This window comes from Equus przewalskii, chromosome 14 (assembly GCF_037783145.1).
Source record: "Equus przewalskii isolate Varuska chromosome 14, EquPr2, whole genome shotgun sequence".
Classification (NCBI taxonomy): Eukaryota; Metazoa; Chordata; class Mammalia; order Perissodactyla; family Equidae; genus Equus; species Equus przewalskii.
The window spans coordinates 48,609,604-48,628,352 of NC_091844.1; the positions used below are offsets into that span (position 1 = coordinate 48,609,604).

Below are 18,749 nucleotides of genomic sequence, written 5' to 3' on the forward strand. Positions count from 1 at the left end.
CAACTAAGTTTCATACTAGGGTGTTTAAGAAGATTATACCTTATGTTAATATGTATTAATTTTACTGGTATTCTCAAAATTGGGCAAGCTTTGAGTTGGTGTATTGTGCTCAATGTAAGTATCCAAAATATAATTGCAAGGAAAATGGCATAGGTCCAGAGGAGATAAACAGAAATTCCAAAGTGCTTGAGAGACTAGTTCCAGGGAAGACTATGGACATTTATTCAGCACAGAAGAGGAAAGGTAAAAAAATACACATGTAACTTCAAACATACTTTCGTGGTTCATTATTGGAAGAATAGTCAACAGCTCTTCATTATTTCTATAGGTATAAGAAACTATACTGTCACATTTTTTCTGGAAGAACATTCTTTATTTAAAAAAAAGGAAAAATCACCTAACCATGAAACTGGGATATATCACTTTCTACTGGGATGATTTAGGACAATCATTGACCCTAATCCCTCTCCATTCCTTTTTCCCTTCCCCCCTCCTTGCCTCCTACCTTCCTTCTCTCCTTCCTTCCTTCTTTTCTTCCTTTCTCTCCTTCCCTCTCTCTTGCCTTTTTTCTCCATTCCTTTCTTCATCTCTTCTTTCCTTTACTAATTCCTTCTACTTTATACAAATTCTGTAAGTTTAGTTTATGAAGATGAGTTTTGTTAAGACTAAAATTTGGACAGAGATTAAAACCTAACCTAAGAAAGTTTTATTATGTAATCTAGCCTCACCCTTCAAGGTCACTTCCATGTTCAAGGTTAGTTCCATATGTAACTGAATATCATGGAGGTATTTGAAATCTTGTATTTTAAAATGTGATATTGTTATGGAAGTCTAATGTAGAAGGTGCCTTTCATACACAGAAAATAATAATAAATTATCTTCTCTTTTAGGTCAAATGGCGGGCGATCATACAAGACTGGAATTTCATAACATAGAGACTGGCATCATCACAGAACGACGGTATCTGTCTTCTGTCCCCTCCAACTTTATTGGACACCTGCAGAGCCTGACATTTAATGGAATGGCATACATTGACTTGTGTAAAAATGGCGACATAGATTACTGTGAGCTCAATGCCAGATTTGGCTTCAGGAACATCATAGCAGACCCTGTCACCTTCAAGACCAAATCGAGCTATGTTGCCTTAGCTACATTGCAAGCCTACACTTCTATGCATCTTTTTTTCCAGTTCAAGACAACATCCCTAGATGGGTTAATTCTATATAACAGTGGGGATGGAAATGACTTTATCGTGGTTGAATTAGTTAAAGGGTGAGTATATGTCAGTTCAATGACAAACAAAACTTTGGAAGAAGGGACCTCAATTTCTAAAAATATACATTAAACAGAATGTATTGGCTTGTAAGTTGATGAGCAGGGGCATGGGGGTGCAAATAATGTATTCATTTAAATCACTTTTAGGTATCTTGTCACATTAATGTGGATTCAGTACAGTCTTTCATACCTATATTTCCATATATGAGGTACAAATAACATCGAGTTCTAATTTATAGTAGACATTCCATGAATCTTATACTTCAAATATGGATTTCCTCACTATGCACACTGTAATTACATGAAAGAATTTCTACAGATTTGTAGGCTAATTTGTGCTAATTTAAATAGCTAATTCAAGTAACAAGATTACTTCAATTCTGCAAAATCCCATTTAGCTCAAGCTTAATTCTATATGAGTTCCTTGAAGAATTTAGAAAGATTTTTGTGAAATTTCCTTGAAACTGTAATGAAAATCTGATGCCTTTTCATTGATGTGGGTATTCATTTGTACATTCAGTGAGTCTTGTTGCATGTTTACAATGGGCTAGATTATTGCCAGGCACTAATATATGTTTCTTGCCACCTCATGCACATCTCAGATTCCACCAATCCAGAGCCACACACACGCATGTGAACACACAACTCTAGAGGATGCAAGTGAACACATAAATAAAGCCGAAAAGCTCTATGAAAAGTTTCCTAAGATGATCATGTACAAAGGTGCAGCAGAGTCTTTAGGGAAATTATAAAAACATTTGAGGCAGGGAGTGGACACCTGGGCTGCATCTTGAAGGATGAGGCCGTGTTTCCCTAATAGAAACAGGCATTTAAGCTGGAGGGAGGTGCGAGAAGCTGAGAAGAACTGCCAGTTCAGTGTGGTTGGCAAAGGATGGAGGGGGTGTTGGACATCGAGAACCAGTAGTGAAAGATATTTACCTTCCAAAGTCATAAAGTAGAATGTAGACCATGATTTAAAAAATAATTTTCACTATTTCCTATAGTGAAGACAAGGAATGATCCTCCTTGTTGAAACAGAGTAGTGTTTCTTATCTTTTCGTTAGCCGAGCTTCTGTACAACTCACTCTCATGACTTCTAGCAAGCGTGGAACTGTCGAGGGGGGGACCTCCATTTCTCATATCTAGTTTGACTCCACTGAAAATTCAAACAGTGATGGCGCTCTCCCACCTCTCTTTTTTCCCCAGGTACTTACATTATGTGTTTGATTTGGGAAATGGTGCTAACCTCATCAAAGGGAGCTCAAATAAACCTCTCAATGACAATCAGTGGCACAACGTGATGATATCAAGGGACACCAGCAATCTCCACACGGTGAAGATTGACACGAAAATCACAACACAAATCACCGCGGGAGCCAGGAACTTGGACCTCAAGAGTAAGTGCCTCTGAGTCAGAGTAGCAGGCCTCGCCCCACAGTCTCCACTCACATGGCAAATCCTGTGCTTTGGGGGGTGGTGTGTCTTCTGCAAAGACTGACCAGAATTTCATTTCCAGCCCATAATTAATAATACAACACACAAGCCTCTGTTCCCCCTTTAATGTGGCAGAAACATATATATTTTTAATAGCAGCTGGAAAAATGCAACACCTAAGAGTGCATGCATGATTAAAATTTAAAGAGTGAAAAAAACGTATTCTCAGTCTTGATATAATAAAGAAAAGTAAGCTTTTGCAAATCTCTTTAGTCCCTACAGTTTCCAATAGATTTGGAGTCAAGGTAACCAGATACCTAAGGAGTTTCTTCCAGAGATGTCAGTTTTCTTTCCTTGCTGACATTTCCTAGACACGTACAGATGCTCTGATCAACAGGGGTCTGAGCCTGGCTTGTACCCACGCATCCAACAGCGAATTCCGCCCCCTCCACATGCACAGACCAGTGGGAATGCTTCTTTCACCAGCTGCTGAGGAAGCCTTAGCAGACTTTTTCCTTCCTTATTGATACTTGATTTCTCAGATGAGCAACACAAAATGCTTAGAAAACATGTCAGTAATAGGAAAAAATAACAGAAGTTTCTATTCGAATGGGCCTTTATGATTCATTAAGAACATATCCACATATCCCATCTCACTTAACACTACAACAAGCATTGGACAACGTATTATTAGCATTTTATCATAAATGTAGGAAATCTGAACTTTGAGTGACTTGCCCAGGGATAAAACAGCTGGTCCAGTGGAGCGACACATACGCCCAGTGCTGACACACGGCCCCTCCACTACTGGGTCTGTGCCGTCCTGATGGCTTCCCCGGCCCTGCGGGGGTCACTGTGGTCTCATTTCTGCTTGCAAGAGCTGTTCATTTATATTAATGGGATCTTTCCCTTTGATTCAAAAGGTAAATACATGGGGGAGTTAGAAAACTGAAAAGAGAAAATCCAACAGAACTCTTTCTAGAGTAAAATGTTCTTTCTAAATAGTGTGAAAGAAGAAAGAAAAGTGTTTCGCTTTCTGTAATTGCAGAACGTATTTACAACCCCGGGATTATATTTGTCTAAAACATAAAATGTGTGGTAATGGCTGTCTCCCTTCTTTCAAAGTGGGCCTCTTGTTAACTTCAAAGAGATCCTGTTTGTGCCCACACAAATCTAATAGCTTAGCTCAAAGAGTGAAATGAAATCCAAAGTAAATGCTATTTAACAGGCTAAACCTCTTGCTCTTTCCTCTCTCTGAATGAAGTCAATGGAGTGCATTTTCTGTCCCTATTTTGTGGGTGCTCCTGTTTTGCACAACAGACTCAGGTAGCAATTGTCAAGAGAAAGGGAGAGATTGTGATGTTAGATGTGCTGGCTGTGCCAGCCACCAAAGCTAAAGCAAAAGGGTGTCCTGTTTGTGTGGGGAGAGACCTCTGTAAGCATAAGTAAGCTTCACCAGAAACGATGGACACTATGTCTAAGACTACAGTGGCTGGAAAAGAAGCAGTTCGTGGCTGGTTGAAGTACGTGACATGCACAGACCTGCACACTGAGTGTACAGAGGAACCATGCCAAGCAGTGGGTTAGATCTCGCTGGACAGTTAGGACACTGTCTCCTGAGAAGTAAATGTTTGCTTATTCTTCAGTTTAAAAAAAAAAAAGAAGTGAGGGCAAGAGGCAGTCATGGTATAGGATTCTTTCTGGTGGAAGGGAGGGCTTTAAAAATCTAAGAATCTCTCACCACTTCGCAAGCCATGCTGTGGCAGGCGTCCCACATATAAAGTAGAGGAAAATGGGCACGGATGTTAGCTCAGGGCTAATCTTCCTCAAAAGAAAAAATAAATAAATAAATAAATAAAAACACACAATTTAAATTTGAGGTGAATTTCCCAGGTGAATAAGGAGTTTCTGTACTAATGACTATCCTCCTTTACCTCATGGCGTTCCTTCATGTTTATGGACTTACCAGACTATGCCAAAAAGTGAGAGCAAGTTCCCAAAATTAAAACTTAAAAACCAAAGCTGTGGGCTTGTAAATTGGATGTGTGATCCAATGGCAACGATCACCTCGAAGAAGGCCTCTTGCTATTTGTGTCGTCAACTAGAGGGAGCTTGAGGAGAGAGAGCATGCTTGCAAGGCGTGACATCCCTGTAGCTGCCACCATCACCACCTTGTGGTGTGTGTGACCATGGGCAGTGGTCAGATAAAGAGAAGTTACTGAGCACTTACACTGTGCTAAGAGTGGAGAGCACAGTTGCAAAGAAGGCGGCAGGATTCCTGTAATGAAAAGCTGTCTGTCCCAAGAAGAAGACCAAAGTTGAGGGAACAATTACAGGACAGAGAAGAACAGGATACACTGGAGAGACATCAGGGCATTGAAACTAATCTGGGGGCACCAGGAAGACTTTTAGAGGAAGGAATGTTTAAGGGACGTCTGAAGGATGAGTAAGAGGCACTAGGCATTGTTTCTCCTGGATGCCCACTGCAAGTAGAGGGGCTTATTGAGATAGGAGAATGACATGAACTCTCCACTCTGCATTGAGCAAGGTTATTTTCTCTGTGTGCTAGTCGTGTATGATTCAGCCACTCTACATGCAGGCAAAGTGAAGGTGACCTACTTGGGTCAGTGGTTTTGTTTCATGTGTATGTTGCCTAGGAGCTGTACCCTTATAGAATTAAAAGAAAATTAGCAGATTTATTCTACACTCTGCTTAAAGTCATTGAGACAATGTTTAGTTCTCAAAGTAACGTCAAGCAACTACATCAGAGTCATGTGATGGCGTTCACGAAATGCAGATTTCTGGACCCCACCGCAGACAGAGTGAGGCAGTAATCATTTCAGAGTGGTGTGCGGGGAATGACAACCATCTATGTTCTTAAAGAGTGCTTGCTAATCTGGACGCCATGTGTTTCAGAGTCCTGAAAGAACGCAATGTCTATAGTTGAGGCCAAATTTAAGTTACTTTTTAATTCAAGTAAAAATCTTAATTTTGCTTTTATTTTAGAATTTTGCTTTTGTTTTGTTTTAGTTTACCAGTCCTGTGCCAAAGTGGCGTTTGTTACTTCAGGATTATTGCATTTTTATTTCTCATGTTACCATACCTTAAAAAGACACTAGAGGGCAGCATAAGGCCGCAAAACCTGCTTTTCAGACTCAGGCGGGGAGAAAACTTCAGCAGGCTCCACATGCACTGGGAAGCAGACGTTCTTTGTCTTCGGCCAACTAAAATTCCACAGTTAGCCTGTTAAATAATGAATGCTTTTGTCTGTGGCTCTATTTCATTACATAGACAGGACTTAAGTGTAGAAATGTGAAAGCTAGGGACCGCGTATCCCATTCCCCACCTCAACTTGGACGGAACTGGTCAAACTGGGCAGGAGTCTAGTGATCTTCCTCTGAGAAGAGGAATTCCACACAGGTGACCTTGTTCGGATTATCTTTCGTGACACTGCCGTGTTCTCAGGGGGTTGTATGTCTCTCCCTGCTGGTACAGTTTTGCGTTCATCTTTATTTCCCAGCTGTTTATGTTCTATTCCCTCTGGCTATTATGTACAAGCTGCAACATGCAAGGAAAACAGCAGCGTAAATTTGCTCTCTGCAATGATTCCCCAGCACAGCTGTGGGTTCATTGTGGAACTTTGAATCCTGCCCTCTTCCGCGAGATAGGGGGCTGGTCTGATTCCTCCTTATGTTCCTTCTCTTGTTTCTGAATTTGGCAAATTTGTATATTTGTATGTATATGTATATGGGAAGGAGCTAATATTTATTGACTCCCTACTAAAGCCTAAATAGATTTAAATGAGGTTATTTTATTTAATCCTTGCAATTACCCAGGAATTTGAATTGAGGTCAGTCTTGCTCATTCATTAATCTAGTTCAAGAACAAAGACAGGGAGGAGCAATGTCTTTGGCCCTATCTTCCCTGGGTACCCTTCTATAAGGCATTTCTTAAGTGTATCCTTCAGCAAATCCAGGATAGTTTACTTGATGGGGGAAACGTTGAAGATTCTCAGGTGCATAGGATAGAGTGCCCTCAGGTGGCCACTTAGCAAAACTGAATGATTCATTTGTAGGCCACATCTAGGTCAGCCCAGGCAGAACTTTGCCCTTTGTTCTCTCTCTCATACCCCAAATTCCTGCCCCCCAAGGGCTTTGAGTGAGCTCTCCTGCTGTCTACCAATCTTGTCTCTTCCTTTCTTACCACCAAGACCATTATCAGCTTGTTAATGCTCTTCATATCCCTCCTTAAGTTTTACCTTGAAAGCAACCACCAGCTATTGTTTATCCTGTTCCCAAGCCACTCAGAGCTCCCCTAATCAGAGAAAACCCAACCTGGGCCTTTGTTTCAAGTATATTCAATCTCTAGGGAAAGATTTGAAGATAACCAGTATTCTTGCTCTTTTCTTCTTGATCTTAGTCTCTATGACTCAGCTACATATCGTCTCCAATCCTGAATCTAACACGTATTCTACCCTAAAATATTGCTATTTGACACATCACTGCTGTGGCACTGCAGTGATCCAGATTCTATTTCAGAGCCCTGATCATGTTTAAATATGCCCAAGCTTTGTACATTCAGCCACGTGACACCTGATAGCCCACTGGCCTTGCCCAGATAATTTACTCAAAGAAGACACTTTCAAAGAGTCTGACATTGACCTTAGCCTTAAAGCAGGAGACGGCATTGAAAATGGAGGCAGGCTCCTGTTGTCCTGTTCGTTGGTTAGGCTATCTTTATTAGATTTTTTTTTTTTTTTTCAGTTTATGAGGGAAAGAGATTTACTCACATTACTTCAGTTAATGGGAGATTATTTTAAGGCTCTATTAGGAAGTAGGAGAGACAAGAAATCCTTTCAGCTGCTGAACAATGAGGCCATGCAGGGAGTAAGAATTTTGTTCTAATTGTCATACTGGGATCCCAAGAGCATCCCTCTTAGGTGTTCCCCAGATACACACATCCACTACTCCCTGACTCAGTCTCTGCCACCGACCCTCCCTCTATGTGTCTACTTCCACTTGGATAATTTCTCTCTCCTCTCTTCTCTGCTCCCTGATTTCTCCTATCCTTGCCTTCTTCTGCCTCATGACTTCTACTTATTGCTTTTGTTCCTGTGTGCGTTTCCACTTCTGTCTACTCTCCCCTGTGTCTCATTTTCAAAATACAGAGGTAGGTTGGCACCGCACAAAACTTGGACCTAAAAGATGATCCCTGGAAGGAGGCTGAGGGCTGGAAGGCTCTCTGTAGCTTCTCAGAAGGGAGCACACTGATTTGCATATTCAGAAGGACCCTGAATGTCCTGCCAGAAGGTTCTGGTGGTGGGGAATTAGAAAGCTGTAAGCAGGAGAGTGGAGTCACGGTGCACTTGAGACTCATTCCTCTGGCTTTGGTGTGGAGGATGGGCTGAGGCTTCACGAAAGAGAGCACTTTGGAGGCAATTGTCTAGTACAGAGCAGACACAATCAGGCTCTAAGTACATAAAAGTAAGACTTGACATTTTTGTTACTCCATTTCCCACACAAGAATTGAAAGACAATTAACGATATGAAACTATTGTTTCTCTCCTGACGTCTGCATTGAATTCCCAGGTTTGCAGAAATCAGTCTCAATCTGTTCTCTTTACTACAAGGCCTTTGTCAGTTTGTTTTAATCCCACTCTCACCCCGACTTCCAGTGAGACATCATTTCCTTCCCATGTCCAGTTTTCTTGGACCTGCTGTCCAACATTTGCCTTGGAACTTCTTTCTCTGGCTTCCCTGTAACCCTTGGACCAGCTTACATGACTTCAGCAGAGTTTAAGTTCTTTGCTCCTTACCAACAACTCTGTTTTCTTTTTCTTTATATTCCTTTGTATACCCATTGTACTTGTTTTGGAATCTCTTCTACACTGGGCATACTTTTTCTATTTTAGTTTTCCAACTCCCTCCAACTCTATTCTTTGAAATTTCTCTTCCCACCATTGGGATCATAGGCATTTAGAGCCTGAAGTGATCTTGGAGACAATCTGGTCTCATAGATAAGAAAAACGTGGTCAGGATAGATTGACTAGCACAGCCAGGCACATAGTTACTGTTCCATATCTAGTCTTCTAATTCCTAGTTCAACACTTTACAGTAGACCCGGGAAAACCAGTTTTATTGTTAATATCAGCCTCAGTTGACTACTAGTGACAGCTTGGGACAACATACTGAAAACAAAGCTGAGACCTTCTGTGGACTCCCTGGAGAAGACTATTTGTGTGGTCGGCCGCAGGCGCAGGATGGAGACTGTGGGTCCTATCGGCCTTTTATTTGTGGTGCAGCTTTAAAGACCCCACCCCTTCCCATTTGCAGTTGCACTGGGGCAGGTGATAGAGGTACTTCATGTTGTGATGCTGGTTTCTGTTCACCCAGGACACTGGCCAAGCTCTGACAGCCACAGGCCTCGACTTACATGCTTGGAATAGCTATGAGGGTGTCATGTTCCAGGAAAAATAGCTTTCCCCAGTCCTCCCACAGTGAGGTGTGTGCTCCAGGAAAGCTGAATCTAGTGCTCAAGTGCCTTTTGGACAATGTGCCAGTTTATCATGTGTCAGTGGGGTGGTGGTTAGATGAGGTGAGCTCTTAAAGCTGGTGTCATTTATGCTGTGGAGGAGAAAGTGCCTGCTGGTGCTCAGAGCTGGGCTCTTAAGGGCCAGGTGACTGCTCAGAAGACCTCAGCCCCATCATAGCTAGGCCTTGGGTGCTCGTTCCTATTCAGGGAATGTCAGGAAAGAAGTTGAGCTGTCTTCTTAAAGGTTGAGCTTCTTCATCAAGAGCTCCCTATGTCAGCATCATCTGGGAAAGCGAGCTTGGCAACCTCTTTCTCCCTCAAGAAGGACTTAAGTCTTCAGAGTTTTCATGGCTCTCAGCCCTCCCTCTTTTTTTCTGAGGGGAGAATTAGACAAAGGTCTTTGGGGTACAAGAAGCATAAACCCACTGAGACTAATCTAAGTGAAACAAGTGAGAGGGGGCAGGGTATAGCAATCAAAGAACCCAATAGCAAGAAAGAGGAAGTTTAACGCTGGGCCTCATGAGATCCGTATTCAGGAAAACTGTCAGCAACAAACCAGACTCTTCTCCTCTCCCGGTCTCAGCTGGAGCTGTGAGCTGCCTTCTCTTGGCTTCCCAATGATCACTTCCTTGTTCTTCTCCCTCTCTGCACATTGACTTTCTCTGCTTTCACAAGCATGGACAAACTTGGCCTCCCCAAACCAGGCTTTCCACCCCTGACTGATTCACATATCCAAGAGAGACTCACTTGAGTTTAGGAGTCCTACTGCTGAATTCTTGGGAAAATAAATAGGAGACAGGGTCACACTGTACAAATATGATTGCTCTGGATTTGTTTGAAGAAATATTTGTACAGGCTACTTGGGGTATAGGTGGAGCCATTGAGGGCTCCAGAAGGTGATCTTTAAGCTGCTATGCAAAAATCAAGGGGATGAGTTTGCCTTGCTTATACCAGGGATTGGGTTTGGGGCTACAGTCATAAAGATGGTAGAAAACTGGGCATTGCATGGCACCAAAATGTTCAGATGACTAAACTCATAGATGCTTGAGTGAACAAAGTTATTTTGTGAGTGGGGATAGAGACTGTGTTGATCTGGGGTCAGAAGCAGCAGAAGCAGAAGTCAGAGGCTCCCTGGAATTCACAGGAAACCCAGGGGGAAGGAGAACCCTAGATTTTTATCCTTTGTGGAGTTGGAAAGATTCAAACCAGTCTCCTCTAGATCTATAAATGACAGAGAGATCTGGCTGACATCTGGGTAATGTTACAGTTGTTCATTCTAGATCCCAATAGTAAATATCACTATTATTTTCAGACAGTTGTCCCATTTCAGTTAGTAATAATGTGGCTCCAGCCTCCTTCACCATTACTCAGAGGAAAACTAGCTTCTACCCCTGATCCTAACCAATTCCTCTTGAGCTGTAGGTCAGAATTACAAAAATAAACTGAAAGTTGGGTGGGCTTAGTACGAAGTCACCCCTACTACTGTAGAGACGCTTCAAAGCTGATTCCGCCATTTTTATTCCTGTACGGAAGCGTAATTTGAATGGCCCTGAGCTGCTGTTCGCCTGTTATTTTCATCTTCTGGAGAGCACTTCTAGTGCTGCCTCAAGAATCACATTCAGTCAGTCAGGCTTTCTTGTAAATATCACAGTAATGTGGTTTTGTGTGTGTGCTCTTAAAAGAGGCCCTTTATTGGCCTTCACAATTAATTGTTGTGGTTTTTCTTAAGAATAATGCAAGAAACAATGTAGCATTGTAATTAAGGGACACAAGCTTTGGGGTGAGACAGACTTGGATGAAATAGCATCTCGACCGTTTGTTTTATGTGTGTCCTTAGGCAAAGTACATCCCTATCATCTTCATCATCCTCTACCCTGTACTAATCGTTAGCTAAGAGATTTATGAATATTTTCTTTTTAATTTTCATGACAAACTGGTGAGGTCGCTGTAGTTAGCCCCATATTACAAATGATGAAACTAAGGTAAGGCTTAAAGCTTAACCATCTCACCTAAACAGTTAATGATAGTAATATTAAATAGTAATAATGATTATTTTAACCATTTCTGAGGGCTTATCACATCCCTTGCACTATAAATATTTTACACATGGGATCTCATTTAATTCTCACAATGATGCACAGGATCAGCCAGTGTATTCTTCAAAGCTCAAGGAGTCAGGGCTTGTAAGGCCCACCTGGATATGCCACTAGTTGGCAATATTTAGGCCACTTTCCCATAACTATCCTGAGACAGGATCACTCATCCAGCATTCCCAGGTTTCTTAGAGGTTGCTTATAACCCTTCCTAGCCAGGCTGTATGAGGTTCCCTCCTCCCCCTCCTGCCCTCACTCGCTTCTTCCCCCTCAACACACGCTACTTCGCTGTCCCACCACTGCTTTGCCCTCAGAGTTCAGGGACTGTAAAAAGACTTCTTCCGGCACTTTAAGGTTCTGTAGTAATGTACTCTATAACACAGCAGACCTTTGGCATTTATAAATTTAACATGCATGGTTCCATCTATTTTTGAGAAACTTGATGGTCTGCAACATAATTACTTTTACTTTTGCTGGGACACAAGTTTGAAGCACACACAGTGACAGGGTGTCTGTACAACTGAGTGTCTCTGTGTCAAACTGTCTTTGTTCTCTTTTCAGAGCTGTATTATAATAAACTACCTTCATTATTGTCATCCTCGTCATGATTATTAACTCAATAAGTAATCTCATTTGTTGAGTACCCATATGTCAGACACTGTGTTAAGGGTTTATATATGAAATTATTAAATTAAATAAGCATGATGTTCTCATATAATCAAGCTACAATATCATTTTTTGCCTCAAGCCATCACTTGAAAATGTATTGTGTTGAGGGATTTGTACCATATGCTGGCTCGGAAAAAATGTTTGGGCTCTCTTTTAAGACAATTCTATAATCATTTTACATTATAAAAGATAATTTTAATTTGAACATTTTAAAAATGGCTCATCTAAGTTATTAATCAAAACTGAAAATTGGGGCTGTCGTCTGCTTTGGCCAGATGTGGGCACTGGAAGGCGCCTGTTCAGCTCTGTCCCTTCCTACTGTTGTCTTCCTGCAGCTTCTTCACTAGGGACATCATCTGACTTTTGAACTCTTGGTCTGACAGATCCTTCAAGTTCACTCCTCCCCCCATGGTACCTTCCTGGCTTCATCCAAGGCTTCTCTGCCAGGAACTCCTGACCTTAACCCGTGTGGAGTGGTCATGCCTCCTGTTCCTTCCACGCAGCCTCTTACTTCTGGGGTCCTCTCTGTCTCCCAGCAGTCCTGCCTCGCTTGCTCTCACTGCACATGGGGCCCCTGTCTACTCATGAGAACTTTCCATGCGTCGTTTGGCCCCTCAGCCCTGAAAGTGCAGCCCATTCCCAATGCTGTCATTTCTATTCTGCTGCCACAGGCTGTTTAAAACTTTCTTAATATGTCAAGTCCCAGTCCTGTACCCCCCAACTGCAGGGAACACAAAGCAAACTTTCTACTCATGAGAGCCTTCTTGCCAGGCTTAGGGCTGGAACATAGTCCCCTTTTTAGGAGCAGTAGTGCAAACTTATTGCACAGTAAGACCTACCTCAAAAAATATTCTTAGAAATCTTTCTTTCCAATTTCTCAGCCCTTTTATTATTATTATTATTATTATTATTATTATGTCCTTGGTGTAACTGAGGAGGGATTCAAGAGCTAAGAACCAGTATTTTATCATTTCCTTTGTCTCTGGTGTTTCACACGTGGGTAACTGTCTCAGACGCACATTATCTGATGTCTGTTGTGTTGGCACTTCAGTCAGAACTTCACTTTGATATTCTATTTCACAGGTACAGTCTCTTAATCTTTACAACAATTAGCTGAGTGAGATATTAGTGCTTCCATATTATAGAAGAGAAAATGGAGACTCAGAAAGGCTAATGAGTTGCCTAGAAATAGAATTTGAACCCAGGTTTATAGAAGTATTTAAATACTACTATAAGTATTTGCCAACATATTAGAAGGGATTCCTCTGAATATCTAGAATGAAAGCTAGCTTATTTTAATGTTAGGGAAAAAAGTCAGGTAATAAAATATTTCCTCCTCCATATGAAACTCAGTTCTTCAAACTTGTACATGACTACATTGTACATTGTAGTAGAAAGTTTGATTTGTGTTCCCTGCAGTTGGGGGGTATAGGACTGGGACTTGACATATTAAGAAAGTTTTAAACAGCCTGTGGCAGCAGAATAGAAATGACAGCATTGGGAATGGGCTGCACTTTCAGGGCTGAGGGGCTGAAAATTTCCCTTCTGGTAATTGCGAGAGAACTGGATATTTTTACTTTCACTTTCCACATGCTCTTCCATCCATATGCCTTGCATAGAATCTATATGTTTCTATCTCCTTAACCCGTGAAGTTTTCCTCAAACAGTACAGCCAACAATTTTAATTGCCTAATCTCCTTAATATGTATTCTATAGAACATTTACATTTGTGGGTGCTTAACCAGGCCCAGGCAGACATAGTACTTGGTTGGATGACTGGAGATTGGCCTGTCAATCAATCATCAGCTGTACCAGGAGGCTATTTGCCATCCATTCAACTATTAAAGCCCTCCGTTTTCCTAGCCTTTAGGGAAGATTCCCCACCCCTCCCCGCACCCCTTTTTGATCATTGCTGTTAAGTATTTGCATTTCTCCTTAAGAATAATTTAAATATTGGAAGAACAAAGTAGTTGGAGACATACCCCAGGGAACTATAGTATTCCAGCGGTATTTGATGACCTAATTGAGAATATTCCATCTTTCAGGCACAGAAGGAATTCCTTTTTTGAGAAAAAATACAGAAAAGTTCAAATACTTAAGAAAAAATAAGAGTTTTTTTCTTGACTCTATGAAGCTCGTAATATTTTAGAAGCTTTTTGGCAACATCTGTGAAATGTTTTGCGTGCTTTGTGTCATTTTGTCCTTTCGAGCTATCCAGTAAACTCCTGCTGGCTCTACCCTCTTTTATGCTGTAGATCTAAGTTGGGAGCAGGTGCCACTTTTTGACCTGCATTAAACAGGCCATTATTCTGGGGAAGAGCTGTTCTTTCATCCTTACCTTGTATACCACTGGATCTTCCCCACCCCAAATAAATGCTCATTTATTTTGAAATAGGAAAAATTTTCTTTTTTTAAAATAAGAAATGCTATTTTGAAAAAAGAAAGCCAGTTTGTTACCTAGAGCTACTCAAGCTACTCAGGAAAGATGTCAGGTTTCCATGGGGCCTCTTCCTAGTCTGCTAGTAAGTCTCTGTTAATTTCCAGAACAGTCATTTCTAAACTCCTCCAACCTCTTCTGTTCTCGTCCCTGGAAAGGTTTTTGGTAAAAATAGGAGGCAGTGTGGTGCAGTGGGTAAGAGGTGGCCTGGGAGTGGGAGGCTTGGGTGCCAGTGTCATTCTCCTGGTCCTGGCCATATTACCTTGGGCAGGTAACTTACCTTTTCAGAGGGGCAGTTTGCTCACCTGTCAGAGGGAGATAATGATAACTTCCTGCGTATTGTGAAGAGTTGGAATGAGGATCAGATCGAGTAAGAGATGGTAAAGCACCCTTTAAACCGAGGCACTGTGCATGTGTAAAGTGTAACAATGTCTGTGAGATCTGGAACCTCTGTGTGCTGTGTGCCATCCCAGAGAGTATTGCACAGTGAGTGGGAAATGAAACATGCAATGGTGACAGAAGTGTCTGCTGCTAAGGATGTCTAAGGGATCGAAACTGGCTGTCACTTGGATGGGGGAAAAAGGAAAAAGAATGAAAATATTTGAACCCTGTTTTCACCTAAAGGTAAATTTACGAAGCCACGTGATGAGGTTAGCTTGGCATGAATTTATATTCCTGAACTCTCACCCCATCTGCCATGGTGAGACTGACATAGAGTGGGTTTAAAAGAAGATGGATTACCACACACACCTCCATAGCAATTTCACTTAATTATTTCCCATTTAACATGCCCACCAACTTTCCCTCACAGTCTGTTAGCCAAACACACAACAAAATCTGTCTTCATGTTGTAAGTCTTACATTCATACTTCAAAAAAAAAAAACTTGTACTTCTTTGGACAATTTTATTTCAAAAATATCAGTTAGAAACAGAAATTTCAGAATGTTGACAGCATTTTTTGTCCTGTCCGTAAACGTGATGTCAGTGGTAACTACCAAAGGCTCACTATAGGAAAACGTTAAGGTCTGCACTCAAATCTTATTGGCGTCCCCCCACCTGTTCACACACAGCTATTAGGTTGGGCCATGGATGAATGCAGGCATCCTACTTATCTCTTTTTGAGGGGCAATTGAAAAGTGGCTGCCATATCTAAAAATCAAATTTGGGAGTCATAAGAATTCTGCCTACTCATCAGGATTTAGATATCTAATATTTATGATTATGGAAGCAAACTGACTTTGTCTTTATGAGATTACTCTGTTAGCATGCAGATGAGTCTCCCACTGTCCCCAGAATCTGTGTCAGTTTGCTTGGACTCCTGTTAACATTTATTATCATTACTTTTCTCCACTGGCCAAGATACTCCTAAATATCCTGTGTTATTTGTGGAGCTGTACAAATTGGCCACTTGCTGCTTGCACTATACAGTGTGTAAACAAGTGCAGATTAAGTGAGAATCACCATATTTTGGTAATGATCCTGCCATTTTTTGGCGTTGCAGCCTTGAGTCATAGTGACTTCATCTGTGACATGTGTCCATGATAACCTTTATTTCTTTTGTAGCTCACGAGGCAAAAAACAAATAAAACAACACATGTACAAGTGCTCCATAAAGTTTAGTGTATTTCACCAGTGTCAGTTATTGTTATAATGACTAAGTCAGAGCTATCTTTTCTGGTTTTGACCATTCAAATGCTTGACACTGATTACCAAGGACTCAAAGCAATTAGGAGGCCCTCTCTCTCTCACACAGGGCTCTGTATGTTTAAATTTAGTTATCTCAGTGATTATTGTGAAATTCAAAGTCTTTCTGGTGAAAACATTATACTGTTGGTCGTGGGAGCCTGCTGTAGGATCAGGAATAGCTGTGACTGACAAGGAGCTAAGAGATGGTAGCAACAGACCAGGAGGGCTCTAATCCCAGGAGTCCTTGAGTGGTGGCCCTGAGGCTGGACCGAGTTAGCCATCTGCAATCCCAAAGGAAGTGCATGCAGGGATTACCAAATTTACTAGGGCAGAGCATCAGGGGTCCACACAGTTTGGCTCTGTTCTATGGCACAAACAGTAAATACATGTCTTTCTGTGATGGGAACAGGGTGACGGGGTAAAGTTCGGATAAATAGTGTGAAGTGTCCACAGCGTGAAATGCACATATGGAGGCCACATGAGTTAGGTCATATTTGAATATGGGGCAAACAGAGAATGACAGAATGGCCAGAAACAGAATAAGGTAGAGGGCCAAGATAGGCTGAAATTTAATTTCCTGTAAAGATTTTGGCACTTATTTTAACTGTAGAGGAAAACTCATGAATGGGTCCTCATTACTAACACACTGATACCCTAAACTGTTTCTGTACTTCTGTCTTTGTCTGCCTCTGTCTACAAGTAAATTTAATATATGTCAGTTAAAATTGGTCATGAATTACTCTATCAGAATGCAAAAAAACACCACTGCATTGAATTCTCTTAATGAAATGAATGGCTTCACCTATGTGTTCAAGAAAGATGAGAGTGGGAGAAAAATTCCCCACAATTAACTTCATTCTTTATTTCTCAGGTGGAAGGAACCAGGCACAAATATGAGTGGTGTACTCATAAAACTTTCATGTCTTTATTGTTTAAATGGTTATTTATTGAATGCAAACTGCTAATTTATCCATCCTTTCAATGAATCAACAAATAATTACAGAGTGCCTACTAAGTGAAAATTAAAATATAAAGATGCTTAGCTCATGATCATTTCTTCAAGGAATTTATGGGATAAGGGGAAGATAAGACATCCACAAAAGAACTGGGAAAGAAATAGTAATTGTCAGAAAAGAGGTCCAAAATGTTATGGAGATTCAAAGATCGTACTTACCTATGACTGGGGAAACAGGAATATATTAACAAGGTGGAATTTGAGTTGAGGCCCCAAAATTGGATAGGATTTTGAAATGAAACATTGGAAGAGGAAAGGCATTCATGATAGAAGTACTGTGTACTGTGAAGAATGATGGAGCAACATGAACATGCAGTAGCAGACGAACGATGAAAAATACAGTTTGGCTAAAGACGAGGATATAGGGAAAAAACTGATGTTATCTTAATTCTCTGTCTGGCAAAAGTTATTGGGGAAAGATTATTCAAAGTTTAGAATAAGTTATTGAGAGGATAATTCAAAATCTTGAACACCCCTAAGTCTTATGCTTTACTTAGAAGACAGAAGGACATATTGAAGAATCAGCACACAGTGGAGAGACTGATATGGTATGATGAGGAGGATGGATGGAGTCAGGCACACCAGATAATGGATTATTGCTTGAAAGGTGTGCAAGGGGAAAGGTAGACAAGAACTGGAAGACAAAATGAAAATGGAGGGACAAATATCAGAAGTATTGGCAAAGTTGCATCATCGGTTCTTGGCAATAGTTTGAATGTAAGGTATGAGACATAGAATGGAGTTAAAAATGATTTTGAAATTTCAATTTAGGTAGCAGAGAGACTAGAAATGTAATTGCTGTAAAACAGAGAAGACTCGAAGTAGTTTTCCAGTGTGGGGGACAGATGATGTTTTGATTTTAGGCTTAACTTAGCCAGGATAAACCCAAAGAGAAGGATTTATAGGTATTTCCTAAAGAAATAAAAATAAATTGTCCTAGGATTAAGCCCTTTACGTACTAAGGAAGACTAAGATGGATAGAAGTGAAAGGATAACTGATAAATCAAACTGGTGGCCACTGAGCATCTCTTCAGCAAAGAGTTTCTAAACTTAACCTGATCTTATTCATAGAGGTCTACTAATGACGCAGATCTTGTATCTCAGAGCAAAACACCAGCCACCTTTGCCTTCAGTACTGAATGCAGGTGTGCTCTGAACTTAGACGTGGTCTTGGAGAATGTTTGTTGTTCAGTTCCATGTGTGGTTTGTTATAAAGGTTTCCATGTACCTACTCTTAAGCTCGAATGTGTTAGAGAGATATTAATGACCTCCCATGCTTTTGCTTTCAGTAATTTAACATCATTTGTCTAAGCAGTCACAGGAAATCGTGACTTCAGCATTCTCCCCATAAAAACATAAAGTAAATAAATGAGTGCTTCTCCCCCAGGGATTATGGATGATTTTCTTTTGACAAGACACTCCTGCTGTAGAAAGAGGTTTAGATTTAATTTGTTTCCCAAAGAAGCACTGTATTAAGGTATAAGGTGAAGATCTGATCTGCACATGTTCATTTGTGAATATGCAATAAAAGATTAAAGTTGAAGATAATAATACAAATCGGAGACCAGAGTTTGCTTGTTTGCTCGGGTAAGGGAGGGCATGTTTCCC

At 41.0% G+C, this 18,749-nt stretch overlaps 1 protein-coding gene across 44 annotated transcripts in view; it reads left to right on the forward strand.

The window, feature by feature from the left end:
* Window positions 1–18,749, forward strand: part of NRXN1 (neurexin 1) — a 1,068,408-nt gene that overhangs the window by 531,913 nt on the left and 517,746 nt on the right. For all 44 annotated transcript variants that reach the window (XM_070573944.1, XM_070573958.1, XM_070573931.1 and 41 more), the window contains 2 exons: window positions 891–1,272; window positions 2,482–2,672. In XM_070573944.1, coding sequence (XP_070430045.1) covers window positions 891–1,272; window positions 2,482–2,672 — 573 coding nt within the window. The remainder of the gene's footprint in view (window positions 1–890; window positions 1,273–2,481; window positions 2,673–18,749) is intronic.